General features: G+C 46.8%; 1 protein-coding gene across 1 annotated transcript in view; it reads left to right on the forward strand.

Annotated features, from left to right (window-relative positions):
* Positions 1–1250: 1250 nt before the first annotated feature.
* Positions 1251–23117, forward strand: part of LOC309562198 (E-selectin-like) — a gene marked incomplete at its 5' end in the record, with an annotated part of 105693 nt that continues 83826 nt past the window's right edge. Inside the window, 2 exons of the mRNA XM_082266318.1 lie at positions 1251–1272; positions 5106–5213. Of these exons, the coding sequence (XP_082122444.1) occupies positions 1251–1272; positions 5106–5213 (130 nt within the window). The remainder of the gene's footprint in view (positions 1273–5105; positions 5214–23117) is intronic.

Raw genomic sequence — 23117 nt, forward strand, 5'->3', positions numbered from 1 at the left:
AATTCTTTATCGGGAACAGTGACAACTTTAGGGCCTGGTGAGCTGCTCCCAGCCTCAGAACCCCAATCCTATTCTGTTTCATCAGTGGATTCCCAATCATCGATTCCCTCCTCTATAGATCCATACTTATACTGGAACGTGGGAGATCCCACATTGACAATCCCAGCTTCCTCCTCACCACTAGTGCTTGTAGGTGTGGCCTAAGTGGCCGCAGGCCATGTTTGCGGCTGAATAGGGGCAGACCTTGTTACAGCTGCAGTAGGGGTTGGTCTACACTCTGGCCACTTCCTGGCCTGCTGGACAGGCATGCACCGTCTTCCCAGAGATCCCAGTGACCGAGTCCCTCTCACTGATAATGCTGGCCCACTGTCAGCTTGCATGGCCACTAGCTTTATCTTCACACGAATCATGCCCCTCCCGCCTCCGCAGAGGAACCTGGACTCTGTACCGGTCACCTCCTGAGTGAATCCTGACTCCCAAGACACACACATCTGCCTGGGCCGCCTCTTACTCTTCTCTGACCGCAGCAACAGTTAGCCACACTGCCAGCATTGACTTCGCTCTTGCACTTTCATAGTAATATTGATGCATTGAGGACATACCTCTCCCAGGTACTCTAGGCCTCCTCCTGTGCACAGCGCGAGTCCTCCTTCTGGCACCATCCGGATGCCTGTGTCCCACACGAAGGTTTGGCTGGGCTGTCTGGTCGGCTCTGGTGTCTGCCTAGCAGGTTCCCCACCAGTAGGTGAAGCGACCATGGTCACACACTTCTGCTCTCCAGCAAGATCCATGTTGCTTCCTCTCGCACGTGTCTTCCTCTCAGCCACACCCGAAGGGGGGGTATTAAATGGACTCCCCTAGTCACTCCTGATTGGCTGGGTGCGACCGATGTCTCCACCTTTTTTCCTTGTTGGGCGGTGGCTCCTCCTGCTAGGCAGTGCTGTGTGGATCCCGCTTTCCTGGGCAGTACAGTAACTCTTCTCATGCCATGTTCTCTCTCTCTCTCTCTCTCTAGCCCACTGGGAAGTTACTGTAAAGCGGACCACGTCCCTTGCCAGACGAGCATCCACTCTTCTTACTTGCAACAGGGCCCCAGCTACGCCTCCCTCTCCTGGAGCCAGCTGTCCCTCTTTGCCAGGCAAAATAATTATCCCGCTGTTAAAAGCACAGTCAATAGTCCTCTCCCCAACAAATGTGCAAGCAAGGCTCTCCATACTGTCTCTGAAGATAGTCCCACTGCTCCTCACGGCATGGCCGACTACAATCTTCACAGTATCCATACACTCACTGTACAGAATAAACGTTCCACTGTCATAAACACGGTCAACACCAGTCCATATAGCTTGTACACACACCTGGCCCCTGGCACCTTGCTCCTCGTGCCCTGGCCACCATCTTCTTCGTCCCTCCACTGACCATTCTCTGTTAAGTAGCTGCAGCTCTTGTTCACTGACACAAACCTCTTCCTTGCTTTCCAATGCCTGATAGCAGAGTACGTGTCATAATCAAAATGGAAGGTTCCCATCTTTTTACCGAACTGACTGGAACATTTGTGTTACCATATGCAACCTTCCATGTGCACTTCAATCTTCATCCTACTCTCCCTGCCTCCCGCAGAGCTGACCTCACACTTGGCTTGAGTTTTGAACAAAAGTTCCGGATACAAAAATTTAGATTTTTTACATTTTCTTCGGCCGTTGCCAAGGGCAACTGGCCCAGTAACCCATGGCGAAATCTCAGATGAGCCCCCAAATGTAGCAGGATTCCCAGCCGTTTTGCTGGATGTGGGTCCGCCAGGGTTACCGCTAGCAACAACAGCACATTTAAGTATGTTCTCCAAGTGTGATCACTGAGACAAAGAACAGTCCAGTATCTTTGGGTTTTTTTGGTTTATTGGATGGGAGAAGGGATGAGTGGGATACTCCTCTGACTCAAGTGTATACAATGTGAGTGGGACAACTAGAAAAATGCCTGCCAACGCTGACTTGACACTGGCTGAATGGCGGTCAACGCCGGTTGGCGCTGGTTAACGCTGACTTGCTGTCTGTTAACACCAAACTGACTTCTGACACTTTCTTGTGGCACAAAGTCCTTGTTAAAGCTTCTTTATCACTTACCTTTGAGATAACTACTTGTACATCCGCTGTAACGCTTAACTCTTCAGGGCCCGCACCGGTACCCTCTTTACACACACTTCTCTTCAGGGCTTAGACTCTGGCACCCCCTTTCTAAGCCTCCTACTGGGTTAGCTGGCTCCTGGATCCCTCTGACCTTCTGGAGTGGTCCCCTATCCTTGGCAGACCCCTGGGCAGTTTTCAGTACTCACGACACTGCTTTCCTGGAAACTTCTGCCCCAGCAGCTCCACTCGGTCCTCAGCACTCTGGTTCCCTCTCACTGCAGCTCAGCTCAACCTTCTGTCCTTTAGGCCAACCGCCAAGGACCTTTCAATACACTGACAGGAGGAGAGACAGCCGTCACCCTCCTCCTGGGACTCTGCTTCCCACCAAAGACACCCTGTCATGTGCTCACCTCAGACTTATACCCCATCCCAGGATGCATTGCTGCAGATTCTGGGATAGATACAAGCCCTGGTGTGCTATTGGTCAGGTTTCCTCCACTGCCCAATAAGAGCCCTTGTTGGACACAGTGGGGAGACTCCCCAAGCTCAACAGGCACACCTGGGAACACAAGACAGCCTAGCTGAACAATCAGACCCTCCTGATAAGCAGGCAGGGCCCCCCTTATGGGTTCTCCTAGCACCTACCTAGAAGGGTGCTACATCTATAAATCATTATTAAATAAATCAAATCTAATTGCTAATACCTGCAAAGTAAAAAAGAGCCTTGAATGCAGATGCCTTCTGAACAAAATGGAAGCTAGTGTCGATCATCTTTGACTCCCCCTAAACTGAACTAATGCACAACAAATACATATTTGATGTTCAATAAATATTTATTGGGAGCTGTAAAACTGTTTTTGATATATATATATATATATATATATATATAAAATTTAATTTGAATTGCTTTTCTGCAACTATTTTCTTTAGTCATCATGGTACTTGCACTTCACCATTTAGAGCTGGTCAGACAAAGACTCACACACTAGAGGGCATACAACAGCAGAGTAATAGAAACCCCTCCCAAAGAACTTTCCCTGCAGATGCCAAAGAACAGGGAAAGATCATGTGACCGCATGACAGCGCTGCAGGAATAAAGTACTTTAAAAAATACAGTGGCATGATATACAGTATATGATATATGTTTTAAGACTATTTCCTCAACTGACCTGTGCATGAAGAGGGAATACATTTTCCCTCATAAATGGGACCATCTAGCATTGTTAAAGGGTAACTCCACTTTCGTGGGGAAACAAAATTGCAAATAAAGAAAAAATAATAGGGAAAAAGGATATAAATCGCGCTAGGCTCCTAAAACGAGCAGCAACTTAAAGTGTGACAAACACAAAATAGAAATAATAAAAGTAAGTCACGCTGAATTGTTAAATATCACCCTAGTGACCAGTGACAAATAGTGCTACATAAATAATTCATATATCAATAGTTCAATGATAGGAACTAGTATATTAAGAGCAGCAAGTCCAGAAAGTCCCTGTATAAATAATCCTTGAGAAAATATAAATCTGGGAGAAGACCACTGGCTGTGCAAACTTTTTACCAGAATATATATCATCAAATGCCCAATTAAAACGGTGTATTTCTTTCACAGCGGGACCAATTGGGATGCTCCTTTGGACCAGGAAAATCAGCACACTCGGCCCAAATCCATGAAAAATAAAATGACAAATCCCATAGCATAATACTGTATAAAAATTATAAATATGCACCCTTGTGCAATTCCTCTAGAAAGGTGCTGACACAGAAACCTCCACCAAATCCAGGCTGGTGCCAAGAGAGTTTCCAGGCAAAAAGAGAGGAAAGTATAAAAATAAAGAAGAATTGTAGACCATCTCCCATAAGCACTGCCTGCTTACCAGATATATAAAGATTTGTGCAGGTGATAACATAAGGTGACCGACAGGATAACAGTCTGGATCAACCACACTTGAAAGAGCCACTACCGACAACACTGCCGCTTACCAGAAGCATGTACAAATGAGCCAAAGATCAGTCATCCGATTCCAATGTTAATCCGATGCCAGGTAGTTTCAAAAGACTCCCCACATAGGTCCAGTTAAAGTTATGTGGAAACAACAAAGGAATGCCCCATAGTGTAAAACATTTTATTGGAAATAAAGAGAGCAACTTACACAAGTAAAAGAATCAAGAGCGTCTGTGTTAATGAGCCGCCGGCCGGCCGACTCTTCAGCCCATCCTCAACTTGTAGTGGTATATATATATATATATATATATATATATATATATATATATATATATATATATATAAAGAAATATATATATATATATATATATATATATATATATATATATATATATATATAAAGAAAAAATAATATAACGTATACAATTGCAACACACGTCATATTGTAATTTAATGTTATTAAAATTGACCTTTCCCTTTCAATCTGCAGAAAATATGGCTACCTGGAGTTGTTCTGTTGACAGAATGTGTATTGAACGCCCCCCCAGGAAACATAATTTCCTGCTTGTGTGATTGGCTCACTGATTTTCCCAGAAGTCTGCCTAAGTCAGATTTCAGGCATCCCCTGCAACAAAAATGTAATTTATGGTGAGATATTCCTAATAGGAACATGTCTAAAGGGATGAAGGCTGAGCAGAATTCCTCATTAGTGCTCTGCAGCTGCACAGCCACTCCCATTAGACCCACTCAGCACAAACAGGGATTTCTTCAAAATAACAACAGGTAGAAATCTGCAACAAAAGTTGTTATAATCCTTGCTATGTACATAGATCACCCAAGGGGAGAATCTTTTTTTTCCTCAACAAAGGTGGAGTTACGCTTTAAAATTAGTTCCACTGGATTCCAATCGACAAGGAGATCTATTGGTTTTCTGAAAGAGTTGAAATGTAATGGGCCCAAGTTATCTTCCTAGTTAAGTTATGTACTTTGAAACTAAAACTTCTATTTTGTTTTATATGTGCACGCATGAATAATATATTTAGTCTCATTTTGTTTTAATATACAGGGGCCAGCTGAAGCTGATATTAGAAGTGCAGCTTCTGAGAAGTGGAAAGTTTTGAAGCTATTAGTCTTTGCTGTTCTAATCAGTGGTAAGATTGAATAACAAGCTGTGATCAAGGTGTCTCTAATTTGTTCTAAGCTAATAAAATAGATAGATAGACTTTCAGCTTTTCCATTGCATATCTGGTTGCTTTACACTTTGTTTCTTTATACAGTATTACCTTGGTTTGCGAGAATAATTAGTTTCAGAAACATGCTTGCAATCCAAAGCACTTGTAGATCAAAGCTAATTTTCTCATAAGAAGTAACGGAAACTCAGATGATTCGTTCCACAACCATTTATCCTCATAAAAATGATTACGGCAATACTAAATATAGTATAAAGTGTACTGTAAAAATAAAACAGATTAACCTGAACTTCAAAATACACACCTGTACCTCCCCTCTCTGCCTGTCAGCTCTGTCAGCTCCATCTACTCCACGATCCTTTCTTCCCGCTGCTATCATGTCTATACAGTAGTACAGTACTGTATAAGCATGCCATTAGCCATCCCCTCTGTTAAATAACATTATGTGTCCCTGTGCCTGTGCTGTATATAAAAGATGCATATTTCTACATATACTGTTTTAGAGCATCTCCCATCGCTCACGTAACTACTCAGGTCTCTGCAGAGAGATGAGAAGTCGCCTGATATAAGGTATAATCTGCATTTTTTTATACAGCACAGGCATAGAGACACATGTTATTTACCAGAATGGATGCTTATAATGAACTAAAGCACTTTCATATTGTCAGTGTAATACTACTCGCATATCAAGACAGTGCTCGCATATCAATGTAAAATTTTCAAAAAAATTTTGCTCGTCTTTCAAAACGCTCGTAATCCAGGTTACTCGCAAACCAAAGTATTACTGTACACAGTAATGTAGAATTGCCCAATTTCATTCTTATAATTCTTATATTGTCACAAATATTTCAATAATTCAATTTAGAACAATGTCATAGAACCAGGGCCAGCGCCAGCATAGGAAGCCGCTTCAGTGCGCTAAGCTTGGGGGGGGGGGGGGGTAAAATACTTATGCCCAGCCACTTGCTGGGGATTCAGATTTTTATGTCTTCTGTGCCCCCTGCAGGCAAACTAAAACTTTCTGGCTATTACTGGTAGGAAAGAGAGCGCAGCATGAAAGTTTTAGTTTGCCTGCTATGTACTAGGCTACACCAATACCATCTGGAGGAGCCACTGCAGAACAGATGAGATCTGGGAGAACTGGTACTTCTCAAGGTTTGTGTGAGTGACACTTCCCCCTTCTGTGATGATGCCCCCCTCCTGTGACACAACCTCCTCCTGTCTCGCTGCCCCCTCCTGTCCTGTTGCCCACCTATGACACTGTCCCCTCCTGTCCTGCTGCCCCCTCTTGTCCTACTGCCCCCCTCCTGTCCCACTGCCTCCCTCCCTCCTGTGATGCTGCCCCTTTCCTGTGACATTGCCCCCTTTCTGTCCTGCTGCCCACCTCCTGTAACACTGCCCCTTCTGTCCCACTGCCCCCCACCTGTCAGGCTTTCCCCCACCAAGGAGAAGTGGCCATTCCCAAGGTGTGTGGGATCAGAGTGACCCTGCCCCCCTCCCATCCTGCTGTCCCCTCCTGTCCTGCTGCCCCCATCCTGAAATGCTGCCCTCATCCTGTAACACTGCCCCCCTCCTGTGACGCTGCCCCCTCCATTCCTGCTGCCCACCCTCCTGTGATGCTACCCCACTCCTATTCTCCTGCCCCCTCCTCTCACCCAGCCCCCCTCTTGTCATCTAGTCCCCCTGTCCCGCTGCCCCCACCTGTCATACTGCCCCCCACTTGTCACACTTCCCCCTACTTGGGACAAATGGTCATTCCCAAGGTGTGTGATCAGAGTGACACTGCCCCCCACTTATCACACTGTCTCCCTCCTGTCCCACTGCACCCTCCTTTCCCATTGCCTCCCATCTGTCACACTGACCCTCTCCTGTCACACTGCCCCCCTCTTGTCCTACTGCCCTCCTTCTGCCACACTGCCCCCTCTTTTCCCACTGCCCCCTCTTGTCCCAGTGCCCCCTCCTGTCACACTGCCCCCCTGTGATGCTGCCCTTCTCCTGTCCCACTGACTCCCTCCTGTCCCCTTCCTCCCTCCTGTCCCACTGCCCACCTCCTGTGATGCTGCCCCCTCCTTTTCTGCTGCTTCACTCTGTGATGCTACTCCCCTGTTACCATGCTGCCCCCTCCTGTCATTCCGCCCCCTCTTGTCACCCTGCTCCCCTCTTGACACACTGCCCCCCTATGTCCCACTGCCCCCTTCTTGTGATGCTGCCCTTCTCCTGTCCCACTGCTCCCCCTCTTGTCCCACTGCCCCCTCTTGTCCCACTGCCCACCTCCTGTTCTGTTGCCCCTCCTGTGATGCTACCCCTCTCCTGTCATACTGCCCCCTCCTGTCATGCCGGCCCCCTTATGTCACCCTATCCTTCTCTTGACACACTGCCCCCCTCCTGTCACGCTCCCCCCACCTGGGAGAACTGGTCATTCCCAAGGTTTGTGATCAGAGTGACACTGCCCCCCCTCTTGTCACACTGCCCACCACCATTCCCGCCTCTTCTGTCCCGCTGCTACCTCCTGTCCTATTTCCCCCCACCCCTCCCACTGCCCCCCTATTTAACCCCTCCTATGCAGGAAGTACCTCAGTTTTGTAACAAGCAATAAATACCCCATACCAGAAGGGAGGGACCTCTTTGTCCTGTGATGTACTCCAAGAAATGGATTTTACAGGTAAGCTGTAAAAATAAAATCCATATTTCTTTATCGTACATCACGGAAAACAGAGCCATATTCATTACGTATGGGATGTCCTATAGCAATGCACCTGAGTGGAGGGGGTCATCATCAATACTGCCATCAGACCACAAAAGGTCTACATAGCTGTCTGCAGAACACTGCAGCCAAATGCAGACTCTTCCTCTTTCTATCCTAACATCCACTTGATAGAATCTAGTGAACGTATGCACTGACGACCAAGTCACGGCTTTGCAATTTTGAAGCTTGATGGCGAACTGCCCAAGAGAATGAAGTAACCTTTCCTCCTCTGTTTGAGGATCTGGGAAAAAGGAAGGCAGTACAATGTCCTGATTTAAGTGAAACACGAACACCACCTTGGCCAAAAAATATGGGTGTTCATGGGTGATAGTTTTCATGCTTTTACTTTACATCCACTCTTGGAGCAGGTAATGTATGCTGATTGAGATCACCCTGATGGGATTTTTGTTCCTCCCAAAAGGTTTTCACTATTGTATCCTGGAGGAAAAATTCACAAGAAAATCATCTATACCTACTGCGGATGCTGCCATTTCTTCAGTTAAGAAAAGTTTTTACTTGTCCTGTGGATAATGCCCAGGTTTTTTAAGATCCAGCTGATAAAAAGTTGGAATCTTTAATAAAAGCCTTCTTTGCTGTTAGAGGGTCTGCTATACAACCAGCAGTAGCAGCTATATGACTTTGTCAGTCTTTAAAAGACCGTATTAAGCGAGTGTCCAGGACAGTTCCTCCTCAAGGAGAGTCTGTTGAAGATTTGACAGATCTACCTCGCACTTTATGTTTTGCAGTGGATGCTCTTAAAGACTCCATTAAGCAAATGTCACAATTTGCTCTTTTGACAGTGCATATGAGCAGAATACTATGACTAAAAAGCTGGTCTGTGGGATTACTGTGTAATAAGTTGCTGGATGGCTTTCCCTTTCATGGAGAACGCCTTTATTTGATGTAATGATCTGGATAAATATATCCAAAAGATTTCGGGAGGGAAGAGTGCGTTGCTACCCGATAAGAGGAAAAACAAATGTCCTTCTTTTAAGATTCCCAGCACTCAGACTCCCAGTGCTTCTAATCCCAGGCAGTTGTGATGGTCCCAGCCATCTGGATCTAGGACCAAGCTTTCAGGGCAAGGGCAGAAGAAACCCATTGGCCCAGAGATCTACCAAGTCTACCTCTAAGCCTTTCTTGTGAAGGGCGCCCCCACTCAATCGGGTGGGGGGGAAGGCTCTCTACCCAGTTCTCGAAGGCCTGGGTAGAATTAATTCAGGATAACTGGGTTATTTCCACCATCTCGCAGGGATACAAACTGGAATTTCGGGTGTTCCCGTATCCTCGGTTTGTAAAGTCAAACATACCTGCAAATCCTCTAAAAAGAAGATCATTTTTTCTGGCTCTGGTCCATTTAAGGTCCCAAGTAGTGATTACAGAAGTGCTGAAGGACGAAATATTTAGTTGTTTTTACTCAAACCTTTTGGTAGTCCCCAAGCCAAACGGAGATGTGAGACCTATTCTGGATCTCAAAGCTTGGAACCAGTTTCTGAACATTCGTACTTTCCGTATGGAGTCAATTCGTTCAGTCATGACCTCCCTGCAGGAAGAAGAATTTCTAGCATCCATAGACATCAAGAATGCATACCTTCAAGTGCCTATTTTTCAGGCCCATAAAAGGTTTTTAGGCTTTGCAGTAGAAAACCATCATTTTCAGTTTGTGGCCCTGCCCTTAGGGTTGGCCACGGCTCCAAGAGTGTCCACAAAGATCCTAGCTCCAGTTTCGGCTTCCCTAAGGTCTCAAGGGATATCAGTGATAGGATATCTAGATGATCTATTACTAATAAATCGATCGGCTTCTAATCTATTACTAATAGATCGATCGGCTAAGCTGAAATGTTTTCCAGACAGTTCAGTTCTTAGAATGTCTGGGTTGGATTCTGAACTTGGCAAAGTCAGCATTACAGCCGGTCCAGTGTCTGGAGTATCTGGGTTTCCTTGTGGACACAATACAGGCAAAGGTATTTTTGCCATCAAGAAAAGGATCATCTCGCAGGGATGCAAACTGGAATTTCGGGTGTTCCCGCATCCTCGGTTTGTAAAGTCAAATGTACCTGCAGATCCTCAAAAAAGAGGATTTTTTCTGGCTCTGGACCATTTAGGTCCTAAAGAGTGATTACAGAAGTGCCGGAGTATGAAAGATTCAGGGGTTTTTACTCAAACCTTTTCGTAGTCCCCAAGCCAAACGGAGACGTGAGACCTATTCTGGATCTCAAAGCTCAGAACCAGTTTCTGAACATTCATACTTGCTGTATGGAGTCAATTCGTACCTTCTGTTTGAAGTCAATTCGTTAAGTCATGACCTCCCTGCAGGGAGAGGAATTTCTAGCATCCATAGACATCAATGATGCATACCTTCACGTGCCTATTTTTCAGGCCCATGAAAGGTTTTTACGCTTTGCAGTAGAAAAGCTGCATTATTGGCAGCCCTAAGGTCTCAAGGGAGATTAGTGGTAGAATATCTAGATGATAAATTACTAATAAATTGATCGGCTTCGGCTCTAAGCTGAAATGTTTTCCAGACAGTTCAGTTTAGAACGTCTGGGTTGGATTCTGAACTTGGCAAAGTCAGCATTACAGCCGGTCCAGTGTCTGGAGTATCTGTGTTTCCTTGTGGACACAATACAGGCAAAGGTATTTTTGCCATCAAGAAAGGTCACAGACTTGAAGGATCTGCTTTTACCGGTAAGAAGGCAGAAGTATCCCTATGTACGTATTAGGGAAGATGGCGTCCTCATTCAGAGCATTCCCTATGCTTAATTCCATGCCAGACCCTTGCAGAACAACATTCTGTCATCATGTGCCAGAAAGGTTCAGTCCTTAGACTAGTGCATATCTCTGGTACCAAGAGTACATCAAAGTCTAAGTTGGTGGTTGTTAACCAAAAATTTGGAAAAAGGGAAATCCTTTATTACAGTATTCTGGGAAGCAGTGACTACAGATGCCAGTCTATCCGGTTGGAGAGGAGTCCACGGTTCAAGGAAAGTGGTCTTGGGTAGAGAAAAGTCTCCCCATCAATGTCTTGGAAATCGGAGCAGTTTGTCAGGCTTTGAAATTCTGGACTCCCAGACTTCGGGGTTACTCTGTCAGGGTACAATCCAACAATGCCACAGCTGTGGCTTATATCAACCATCAAGGAGGCACAAAAGTCGGTCAGCCCAGAAAGAGGTAGATAGCATCCTATCCTGGGCAGAAAAATGTGTTCTATGCCTATCGGCAGTTTTCATTCCGGGAATAGAAAACTGGCAGGCAGACTGTCTGAGTCGTCAACAGATGTTTCCGTGGGAATGGTCCTTACACCCCGAGATCTTTGCATTGATCTGCAAATGTTGGGGGGTCCCAGATGTAGATCTGTTGGCATCCAGATTCAAAAAGTCAAGTTGAAGAGATTTGTCTCAAGTTGAAGAGATTTGTGTCCCAGAGCCAGGGATCCACTCGCAGTCGGGGTGGATGCTTTGGTGACTCCTTGGGAGGAGTTCTCCCTCCCTACCGAGGAAGACGTTGGAGCCATACGCTCGTCGTAACGCGTATAGGGGGGCAGAGCTTGCGTGACCGACGCCGAACATCTCTCGAGTCACACACGCTATTATTGCCATAACAGCAGGCACGGTGAAGTGCCCTGTACATGTGAGTAAACTTCTATTTTCCTCAATAAAGCCTGATTGTTGAAACGGAGAGCACTATATTTTCCCTTTTATATTTTGCATCGCATGTCTCGTGTCTTGAGACCTCCGGAGGTGAGAGGCTGGAGTGTCTTTCCAGGAGTCTAATATCCTCAGTATATGCTTTTGCTGGCCCGTCTGGGTCCTGTTTGGAGGTGAGAGGCCAATCTAGCAGGTGGAGGGATTTCACAGATTGGTGTGCACTTTTCACCAGATTGCATTTCTGATTTGGACACTTGGACACTAATGCACATTTATTGGATTTTGAGCACAATCACAGCTTGTATGGACTTTAGACATTGATTATATTAACATCATTTATGTTTATTGGTGCACATCTGGCGCAGCACATTTTTTGTATTTATTCTCCCTGATCTATGCCTTTCCTCTGGTTCAGCTGCTGCCGCATCCATTACGCAGAATCCAGCTAGAGGGGAAACTAGTAATCCTGGTAGCTCCAGCAAATTCAAAAACTGGCAGTGGCAAGGCATTGGGTTCTTCCACTGCATCCAGACCTGCTCTCTCAAGGTCTGATATTTCACCGTGCTTTACAGTCTCTAAATTTGACGGCTTGGCTATTGAAGCCTTGGTTTTGAAAGAGAGGAGTGTATCTGGCCCTGCAGTTTCTATCCTGATAAATGCTAGAAAACCAGTCTCTAGAGGCATTTATAACAGAGTCTGGTGTGAAGCCAAGAAATGTCATCCCTGCGAGTATGTCATTGGGAGAATTCTAACTTTCTTGCAAGTAGGGGTAGACATGAAATTAGCCATAAGCACTATCAAGAGTCTAATTTCAGCCTTGTCAGTTTTTTCCAGAGAACAAATGCTTTGCATTCCTTGGTTTCTATTATCAGCAAAGCCGAAATATCGAGAGCCGATATGCACTTACCCCGATATATTGGAATTGGCCCCGGAGGTTACCGATATTGCCGATTTTTAGGGAAAGTGCTTGTACCAGAGTGATGCCTGCAGCTAGAGGCATCACCCCGGTACCGGCGTCCATAGCCGACGGTTGGCTGTCTTGTAATAACAACCGATGCGGCTGAAAAGCTGCTCGGCTATCATTACAAGGAGCCGGAGGGGACATTCCCCCCCCCCTCCCGCTGCCTTCCGTGGCTCGCCTGGGTCTCTCGTCCCACCGGGAGACCCGGGCAACCAGCCTGCACGGCCGCCAAAGACCCGATCAAAGCCGCATTCGGCTCTGATCGGGTCTCCATGCAAAAATCCGGAAGTGATGTCATGAGTAACATCACTCCCGGTACTGTCTGGCGCCAGATTAAAAAAAATGACAGCATTCAAAACAGCCAAACTTGGCATTTTGAATGCTTTTAAGTCATTTAGACCCCCAGATCCCTCCACAAGAGTGACTGACAAAAATAAAATAAATCACATTTTTTTTTTTTTAAATGTACAAAACTATCGGCACATATCGGCCAATACCAATATGCATTGGCCAAAATATCGGTATCGGCACCGAAAAACCAATATCAGTCGATCACTAGTTCAAACATTCGTTCAAGGGATATTACGTCTGCTTCCTCCAGTGAAGCCACCATTGTGTCCTTGGGACCTAAATTTGGTGCTGGCAGTTTTACAAAAACAGCATTTTGAGCGCATGGTCTTTTTGATTGCAATAATTTCAGTCAGAAGAGTATCAGAACTAGCAACTCTTTCTTGTTAAGAGCCATTATTGATTTGACATCAAGATAGCATGACTCTACGTCCACACCCTTGTTTTTTACCCAAGGTGGTGTTCGTGTTTCACTTAAATCAGGACATTGTACTGCCTTCCTTTTTTCCAGATCCTCAAACAGAGGAGGAAAGGTTACTACATTCTCTTGATGTAGTACATTCTCTTAAGACTTACTTGAAAATGTTGGCTCAGATTCTAAATTCCGATCTTTTGTTCATACTGCCAGAATGGCCCAGGAAAGGGCAGGCAGCATCTAAATCTATGATTTCTCGTTGGATTCGCCAGGTTATTATTCAGGCGTATGGTTTAAAAGGGAAGGTTCTACATTTTTCTGATAAAGGCACACTCTACCAGAAGAATAGGTGCCTCTTGGGCAGTTCGCCATCAAGCTTCTATGGCTCAAATTTGCAAAGCCACGACTTGGTCGTCAGTGCATACCTTCAATAGATTCTATCAAGTGGATGTTAGGACCCAGGAGGAGCCTGCATTTTGCCGCAGTGTTCTGCAGGCAGATATGTAGACCTTTTGTGGTCTGATGGGAGTATTGATGGTGTCCCCCTCCCCTCTGCTGCATTGCTATGGGACATCCCATACGTAATGAATATGGCTCTATGTTCCATGATGTATGATAAAGAAATATAGATTTTTTTTTATACAGTCTATCTGTAAAATTCATTTCTTGGGTTACATCATGAGACACAGAGGTCCCTCCCCTCTTGCTACAAAACTGAGGTACTTCCTGTATATAGGGAGACTTGCTGTCTGATTGGTTGTCAGTGTGTATTCACCTGAATGTGGCTTATAACCCATACGTAATGAATATGGCTCTGTGCCCCGTGATGTACTCCAAGAAATAGATTTTACAGGTAAGCTGTAGAAAAAATCCATATATTGAATGCCCTGGTAAATTCTTAATAAATAAATCCTGTTGTTTGAGACTTTGAGACTGTATTACAGGCTCTATATGAAATGGCTGTTGTTGTTTCTAAGCCTTGACCCAAGACTTTATTTTTTTCATCCAATGTGTTTGATACAGTTTGCAGGCATGGTGATATTATAACTGTTCAGCTTGGACCAATGTACTGTTGCAAATTTCTTTGAAAGTACAGGTACCTGTCCCTAGTTAGTCAGTGAGGCTTAATTCGAAAACTCATACTGCCATATGGGAGATCAGAAACAGACACCAAATGTATGCTTGAGCTATCTCAATTTATTGGGGGACTGACATCAGTATTTTTAGTAGAAAGGGTGCAAATCATGTAGTCTTTAATCATTGATCAGATATCAGTGATCATGGTCAGATGCTGGTGACGATGACTAGATGTTTGTAATGGTAAGACGATTGATGATAATTTTAGAAGACTTTCTAAACTATCTACTATGTTCACAATATCTGAATATTCTTAATTTATACTTCTATGATTCAATCTCTGTGTTTACAAGTTTTCACACTTAGATGTCTCAATAGGTTATGTGCACGGCCGCCATCAGGGGGGGACAGCCGAAATAAATGTAGGGGGCACAGGCATCCTGAGCAGGGCCGCTGATAGGGGGGACCACCAGCCCTCTTGTAGGGGGCCTGAGCACACAGGGGGGCCCACACAGAGAGGGGGATTAGTGATGGACAACAAATACAGAATTTTTCCTACAGCACCTGAATCTGATCTGTCCCTCTCCCTGCTATCAGCTTTTATCTGTTGATAAAGAGACAGTTGTCCCTCACTAATCCCCCTCCCTGTGCCCCCCCCCCCCTTCCAGCACTTATCTCTGCTCAGGAGTTTATTTGTAAATTGTAACTTTGTTTCTCTCTCTCTCTCTGATCACCGAGCTCCAACTGCCCAGCCTGTATATTTTTCTCATCTCATCTTTTTTATTTAACATAGTTTTTTTTTAGATTTAGCAGGAATTATGCGAGTTATGTTATATTTGTGTCTGCTAATAGTGATTTTGTTGTAGTTTTAGCTAAATATATCTTTAATATTTTCTTGGGGGGGCCCTGCCAGGTAGTCTGTATGGGGCCCTGCGATTTTTAACAGCAGCCCTGATCCTGAGGGGATGTGCTAGGCCACGAGAATGCAGGAGTGGGTGAAGGGAAGCTGGGTTGTGCACTACAGAAACAAATTTGTCAACTTCTGCTGCCTTGTGTTATTGAGCTCACACATTAAGCTCATTACTGCCACCTCTGGCTACTATTTGCATGTGCACCCCCTGTGTTCCTGCTTGTTCTGTGATTGGCTTCAGCTCCTCTGCATCTCAGTAACATGTGTAAGCTTTGTGCAAACAAGAGCTGGGACTAGGTAGGAAGACCATCTTTACAAGTAGGGGCTGTTTGTGTACAGGGGGGTGCAGAGCTGTGTGTTTTCAGATGTGTGTATGTGGGGGGGGGGGCTGACATATATACAGGTGTGAGAGGAGCTGTGTGCGTACAGGTGTAAGGGGAGGCTGAGTGCTTACAGGTGTGAGGCGGGGCTAAGTGCGTACAGGTGTGAGGGGGGTCTGAGTACGTACAGGTGCGAGGGGGGAGCTGAGTGCATACAGGTGCAAGGGGGAGCTGAGTCCATACAGGTGCAAGGGGGGGCTGAGTGCATACAGGTGCGAGGGGGGGCTGAGTGCATACAGGAGTAAGGGGGACTGAGTGCATACAGGAGTGAGGGGGGGCTAAGTGTATACAGATGTGAAGGGGGGCTGGGTGCACAGAGGAGTGAGGGGGGCTAAGTGCATACAGGTATGAGAGGAGCTGAGTACATATAGGTGTGAGGTGGAGCTGAGTGCATACAGATGTGAGGAGGGTCTGAGTATGTAAAAATGTGAGGGGGCTAAGTATGTACAGGTGTGAGGGGGGGTCTGAGTACGTACAGATGTGAGGAGGGGCTCAGTGTGTACAGGTGTGAGGAGGGCTAAGTGCCTATAGGTATGGGGGATGCTGAGTGCATACAAGAGTGAGGAGCGCTGAGTACGTACAGCTATGAGGGGGGCTGAGTGTGTACAGATGTGAGGGGGCTGAGTGAGTACAGATGTAAGGGGGCTGACTAAGTACAGCTGTGAGGGAGGCTAAGTGCATACAGCTGTGAGGGGGGCTGAGTGTGTAAAGGTGTGAGGGGGACTGAGTGTGTACAGCTGTGAGGGGGGCTGAGTGTGTACAGCTGTGAGGGGGGCTGAGTGTGTACAGCTGTGAGGAGGCTGAGTGTCTACAGCTGTGAGGGGGGTGAGCATGTACAGGTGTGAGGGGGCTGAGTGTGTAAAGGCGTGAGGGGGCTGAGTACATACAGCTGTGAGGGGGGCTGAGTGCATACAGGCCTGAAGGGGTGCTGAGTGTGTACAGATGTGAAGGGGGGCTGGGTGCACACAGGAGTGAGGGGGGCTACGTGCATACAGGTGCGAGGTGGGCTGAATGCGCACAGGTGTGAGGGGAGCTAAGTGCATACAGGTGTGAGGCAGGGCTGTGTGCGTACAGGTGAGGGGGGCTGAGTGCATACAGGTGTGAGGGGGGTCTGAGTACATACAGATGTGAGGAGGGGCTGAGTGCGTACAGATTTGAGGGGGGCTGAGTGCATACAGCTGTGAGGGGGGTTGAGTGCGTACAGCTGTGAGGGGGCTGAGTGTGTAAAGGTGTGAGTGGGGGCTGAGTGCATACAGCTGTGAGGGGGGCTGAGTGCGTACAGGTGTGAGTGGGCTGAGCGCGTACAGGTGTGAGTGGACTGAGCGCGTACAGGTGTGAGAGGGCTGAGAGCTTACAAGTGTGAGGGGGCTGAGTGAGTACAGATGTGGGGGGGCTGAGTGCATACAGCTGTGAGGAGGACTGAGTGCATACAGCTGTGAGGGGGGCTGAGCGCGTACAGGTGTGAGTGGGCTGAGCGCGTACAGGTGTGAGTGGGCTGAGCGCGTACAGATGTGAGGGGGCTGAGTGCGTACAGCTGTGAGGGGGGCTGAGCGTGTACAGATGTGAAGGGGCTGAGTGTGTACAGCTGTGAGGGGGTCTGAGAGTGTACAGGTGTGGGGGGAGCTGTTTGTATACAGGAGTGTGTGCACAGGTGGTGTCTGTATGTTTATAGTAGAGGGAGGGGCTGCCCGGTCAGGTAGACTTAAAAAGGCCCTATAATTTCTAATTGCATCCCTGCTTACTCCCCGAACAGCACGCACCAAGCGATCCGGGTGGAAAATGGAGGGATGTTCTGCAGTGTGTAGGGAGCATTTGAAGGCATGACTCCAGATTTTCACTTGGTATGTGTGCAGCAGAGCAGAGCAGAAAGAGTAGTGCTGGACAAACAGTGGTATTTGGCCAGACTCAGGAGAGGTCTTGCCAGGGTAACAAAGAAGGGGAGAATCGAGGAGTGGAGATCAATACCTCCTCTGTAAAAGGATCCTGCGCAGAAACCTAATGATCACAAGAGAAGATGGTCGACCCAGCACGGTCTATGGGGAAGCGCCCTTATTCCCTAAGTACAGGAAGGGCATTTGGTGTAATCACAAAATTATTTCAGTGGCTGATTTTGAATCAGAAAATACTTCTCCAGCGGTATGTTTAGTGTGCATTCTGCATCACTTATACCAGTGTAGTGTCTTGGGACACTTCTACATAGTTGCAGTTATCGTGCCTGGAATCTGCAAATCAGCAAAGTTCTCTGCAAAGGCCAGCACATAGCAGTGGGGGGCAGGAGGGGCATCTTTCTCCCACACGGTGTTTTCATAGAGGTAGGGATTTGTTTTGCCTCTGGCTGGTCCAGCACTATTTATAGTCAGTGCAAGGAGACTGACACAGGCAAAGAATACACAGCAGGGAGCAACATCACTGCCTACTTCCGGGTACCCATGAAACCTGAATGGTGAGCCTGGTGATGCGCAGCAATGTTGATACAAGTGTGCTGGCAACTGGGAGTGAAGAACTCAGTGGGGTAGCCTGTGTGCTGATTTGGTGGGAAGGCCCATGGGCAGGCCCTGGGGAATGTTGGTGGTCAGGCCAGGGGGGGGGGGGGGCCAGGCCTAAAGCTGTGTAAGAGGCCCAAACATTTCTGATGGCTGCCATGGTTATGTGCATTAAACACAAAGACAAGTAAAGCAGAGGTTAGTTCCAAAAATTTAATAATCAGTATAAAATCACTAGTACTTATTTTTTTAACATTATAAAGTTTACTGGATTATATAAAAACATACAGAGTGGAAAGGATCCAATAGATTATAGACATGCATAAAAAAAAAAAAAAGAAAAAAAAAAAGGAAAATAAGAGAAGTAAACAGATCCATATGCATATGGATGACAACATTTAGGATTGTGATGTGATTAGTACAAAACAACAGTAAATGCAGTGTTGAGGACATTTCACACTTATGCTCCGATCAGTCATAACTTTCTGACCACCAACCTAATATTGAGTTGGTTCCCCTTTTGCCGTCGAAACAGCTCTGACCTGTAGAAGCATGGACGCCAGTTGACCTCTAAAGGTATGTTGTTGTATCCAGCACCAAAGTGTCAGTAGGAGATCCTTTAAAGTGGTTCTAAAGGCAGACGTTTTTTTACACTAATGCATTCAATGCATTAAGGTAAAAAACTGTTAGGGAAATGGCCATGGAAGAACTGGGAATTCTGCCAGTACCAGAAATGGGCGCACTTGGCACACTCCTGTGCGCATAAGAACAGCAAATCAGCGAACGTGCGTACGCAATGGCGCGTAAAACGTGACAGATATGACAACCTGCTGGCCTATATACAGGGCCGGTGCAAGGATTTTTGACACCCTAGGCAAAACTTAATTTTGCCGCCCCCATTGGCTCCGCCCCTGACTCCACCCCTTTGTCAGTGTTAAATGGTTTTATTCAACCCTCTAACTGCTACATCTGCAGGATGGCTTGTTCTTTTAAAAAACGATTGACTAACTAGCAGGATCAGTATGTTAAAACAAAAGCGAGAAAACCTAAAAGCAAGAAAGAAAACTAATGCAGCCACCCATCTAAGAACTAGTAAGCTGCAGTACAATAAATATTTTGCTTTGCTTTACCACTTGCCAACTGTCCGCCGCAGTTTTACTGCGGCAGGCTGGCTAGGCTGCGAAAAACAACATAGCTCTATGTCAATCGCGCGCGTGGTGCTGGAGGGCAAGCATGTGCTGCTGTTGGCGCGCTCCCCTACTAGGCAGCAGGGATGACGATCCATGGGACAGGCGGCCGTGAATGCCGATGGGCACCCGCAATCGTTCCCCACTGAGAGAGAAGAACGGTCGGCTGTTGTAAACACATCTGACCATTCTCCCTGGAATGATCGCGAGAGCCTGTGATCCTTCTATGTAGGATCACAGGTCTCTATGGTAATTTCAGAAGTCACGCCCCCCCACAGTTAGAATCACTCCCCTAGACTCACATTTAACCCTTTGATCACCCTGGGTTAACCCCTTCTCTGCCAGTGTCATTATCATAACAGTGCATATATATAGCACTGATTACTGTAGTAATGTCACTGGTACCCCCAAAAGTGTCAAAAATGTCAGTTAGGTGTCACAGTCCCACTAAAAAATGCAGATCGCCTCCATTACTAGTAAAATAAGTAAATAAAAATGACATAAATCTTTCCCCTGGTTTGTAGATGCGATAAATTTTGCGCAAACCAATCAGAATACGCTTGTTGCGATTTTCTTTTACCAAAAATATGTAGCATAAAACAAATTGGACTAAAAGGATCGAAAATTTAGATTTTTACATTTTTTTGGGGGGGGAATGTTATATACCAGAATGTGAAAAATATAGTTTTTTTTTTCAGAATTGTCGCTATTTTTTTGTGTATAGCACAAAAAAAAAAAAAAAATCGCACAGGTGATCAAATACCACCAAAAGAAAGTTCTATTTGTGGGAAAAAAAGGACATCAATTTTATTTGGGTACAGCGTTGCATAACTGCGCAATTGTCCGTTAAAGTAATGCAGTGCCGAATCGCAAAATATGGCCTGGTCATTAAGGGGGCAAATCCTTCTGGTCCAGAAGTGGTTAATACCACTTTAAAGCGGTTGTAAACCCTATAAAAAAAAAATAAAAAAAAAAAACCTGCAAGACAAAGGCATAATGAGCTAGTATGCATCGCATACTAGCCCATTATGTTTAACTTACCTTAAAACGAAGCCCCGACACGGACCCCCGGACATCGATGCGGGCGCTGCCATGATCCCTCGTCGTCTCTTCCGGGTTCGGCGGCTCCGGCGCGCTGATTGGCCGGAAGAGACGGCTCCAGCGCGCTGATTGGCCGGAGCCGCGATGACGTCACTCCCGCGCATGCACGCGGGAGTGATTTTTCCGGCAAGCTCCCGGCAAGTTAATTGAAGGTCCCCCCGGACCTTCAGAGCGCATGCGCTGCTCGCGCGAGCGGCTGCATGCACTGTAAATATCTCCTAAACCGTGCCGGTTTAGGAGATATTATTTGTACCTACAGGTAAGCCTTATTATAGGCTTACCTGTAGGTAAAAGTGTCAAAAAGCGGGATACTACCGCTTTAAGTGCTGGTTCACACTTGTGTGATGCCGGACATTGCATGTGATTCACACCACATTACTGCCCAGATCACATGCAATGTCTCTGCGATGTGATTTCAGCCATACAAACTGCAAGGCTGAAATCACATCCCATTTGCACCAAAATGGTGCAAGTCCCTATTTTTGGCCTGCACTGGAATCGGATCGCATTGATGTTCACACCGATTCCTGTATCATTTCACAGTTCGCACTGCGATCTTTGAACCAATCTGGGGGTGTCATTAACCTTACATTGACATCCCCAGCGATTTGCAGATCTCAGTGTGAACCAGTGTGCAATTCTGGTGCGATGCGGGAACCGGCACTGAATCGCAGGGTTTCCCGCATCGCACCAGTGTAAATCGGGACTAAGTGCCGGTTCACACTTGTGCGATGCGGGAACGCTGCGAATATGCAGCGTGATCCCGCATCGCATCTGCACCGCTGGCAGTTCACATTGCCATATGCGATACGCAGGGGGTGTCAATTAAAAGTTAACGACACCCCCAGTTTGATCGCATATCGCAGTGCGATCTGCAAGTTTGCACAGAATCGGATCGCACTAGTGTGAACCACTATGCGATCCGATTCTGCTGCAGCAAAAAAAAGCCTCATGTGCGAGTTTACTGCGGATGTGGTGCAAATTCAGCCATACAAACTGTATGGCTGAAATTTGCACCGCACAGAGAGAGAGATCGCATATCATTTAGGAGCAGTGCGCTCCGAATATACATGCGATCTGTGTGATCGCACAAATGTGAACCGGGGCTGAATGGATAAAATTAATAAAGTTATTCTGTACTAATACATCAATGTATAGGGAGATAATGGGAAGGAAGGAGTTTATTATTAACACTAACAGAAAGGGGTAAAGGTATTTCCAGTGCTGGCAGAGAGAGGGGTGACAGGGGGAGAAGGGGGGGTTTCAGGGTGACAGGGAGAGAAGGGGGGGGGCAAGTTCTGGTCAGTGAAAGGGTTACCTCATTGGAATGATCCCCGGGCTCGTCATTCAGCAGCTTCTCAGTGTGGAATCCTGTGGATGTCGGCTGGCTCTTTTTAATCTTCCCGCCCACCTTCCTTCACAGACGGAGCAGACAGGAGGGGGAGGGGGAGAAGAGATGTGTGACTGTGAAGCCCAGGGCACGCACGCTGCAGCCGTGCTGGAGAGGACGGAGCAGTGAGAGATACAGAGAGGTCACACAGACTGTCACCTCTCTCTCTTTCACTGATCGAGGCGCCGCACCAGCCGCCTCTGTAATCTCACACATGTCAGACTGTCAGGGACTCAGAGGGAGACCCTGATGAGTCTGCAGAGCCGAACGGAAAGGAGAGGGACAAACTAAGAGGGGGAAAACAGGCCAGGCGCCCCTAGGCGGCAGTGCGCTCTAGGCGACTGCCTAACTTGCCTAGTGGTAGCGCCGGCCCTGCCTATATAAGACTGCTACTGATTCCACTAAATTGCTGGATTGTCATCAGCCTTCCTGTGTTCCTGAACCTCTGCATACTTTCCTTGGATTTCCTGTTGTGACCCAGCTTGTTCATGAGTCATGACCTGTTTTATCTCTTCTCCTGGCGTTGACCCTCTGGCTTGCTCTAACAACCTTGCTCCTGTTTGATCACCTTTGCTATTACTCCCTGCCTGCTTTCCTGTTGTGACCTCGGCCAAGTTCCTGTTTCTGCTACCTGCCTTGTCCCCAGACTGATTAACTGTGTTTGATCCTCACCCTGGTTTCTACTACTGTTTCCTGTGTGCACAAGTTTGCCAAGTACATCTGGAGTTCCCGAGAGACATCTGTCTTGCTGTGTATCCTGTCATCTCCAGCATCCACCAGGTATTCACTGGCCCTGCTCTTCAGTACCCTGTTGGCAACCTGTGCTTCTTTGGGCACTATACCTCCTGTACCACATTCAGGGGTGTACTGCACTTAGCCACAAGGGGAGCCCTCTCAGCACCTTGGCCTCGGAACAAGTACATGACAAAAACCTTCTGTGTGCATCAGGCCCAGCCTCCCTAAGACTTACCTGAGCCCTATCGCAATACAGTGATGTGCACAAGAGCCTCGGCTCTCCAGGGACTCTCCCTCCTCATTGGCTGAGACAGCAGCAGGTACCATTGGCTCCCGCTGCTGTCAGTCACAGCCAGTAAGCCAATGAGGAAAGAGAGGGCGGGGCTGAGCCGTGGCTCTCTGTGTGAATGAACATACAGAGCAGTGGCTCAAGAGTGAGCCTGCTAAGGTGCCCCCATAGCAAGGTGCTTGCTCTGGGGGTACTC

This window comes from Pelophylax lessonae, assembly GCF_965119305.1.
Source record: "Pelophylax lessonae genome assembly, chromosome: 8".
NCBI lineage: Eukaryota > Metazoa > Chordata > Amphibia > Anura > Ranidae > Pelophylax > Pelophylax lessonae.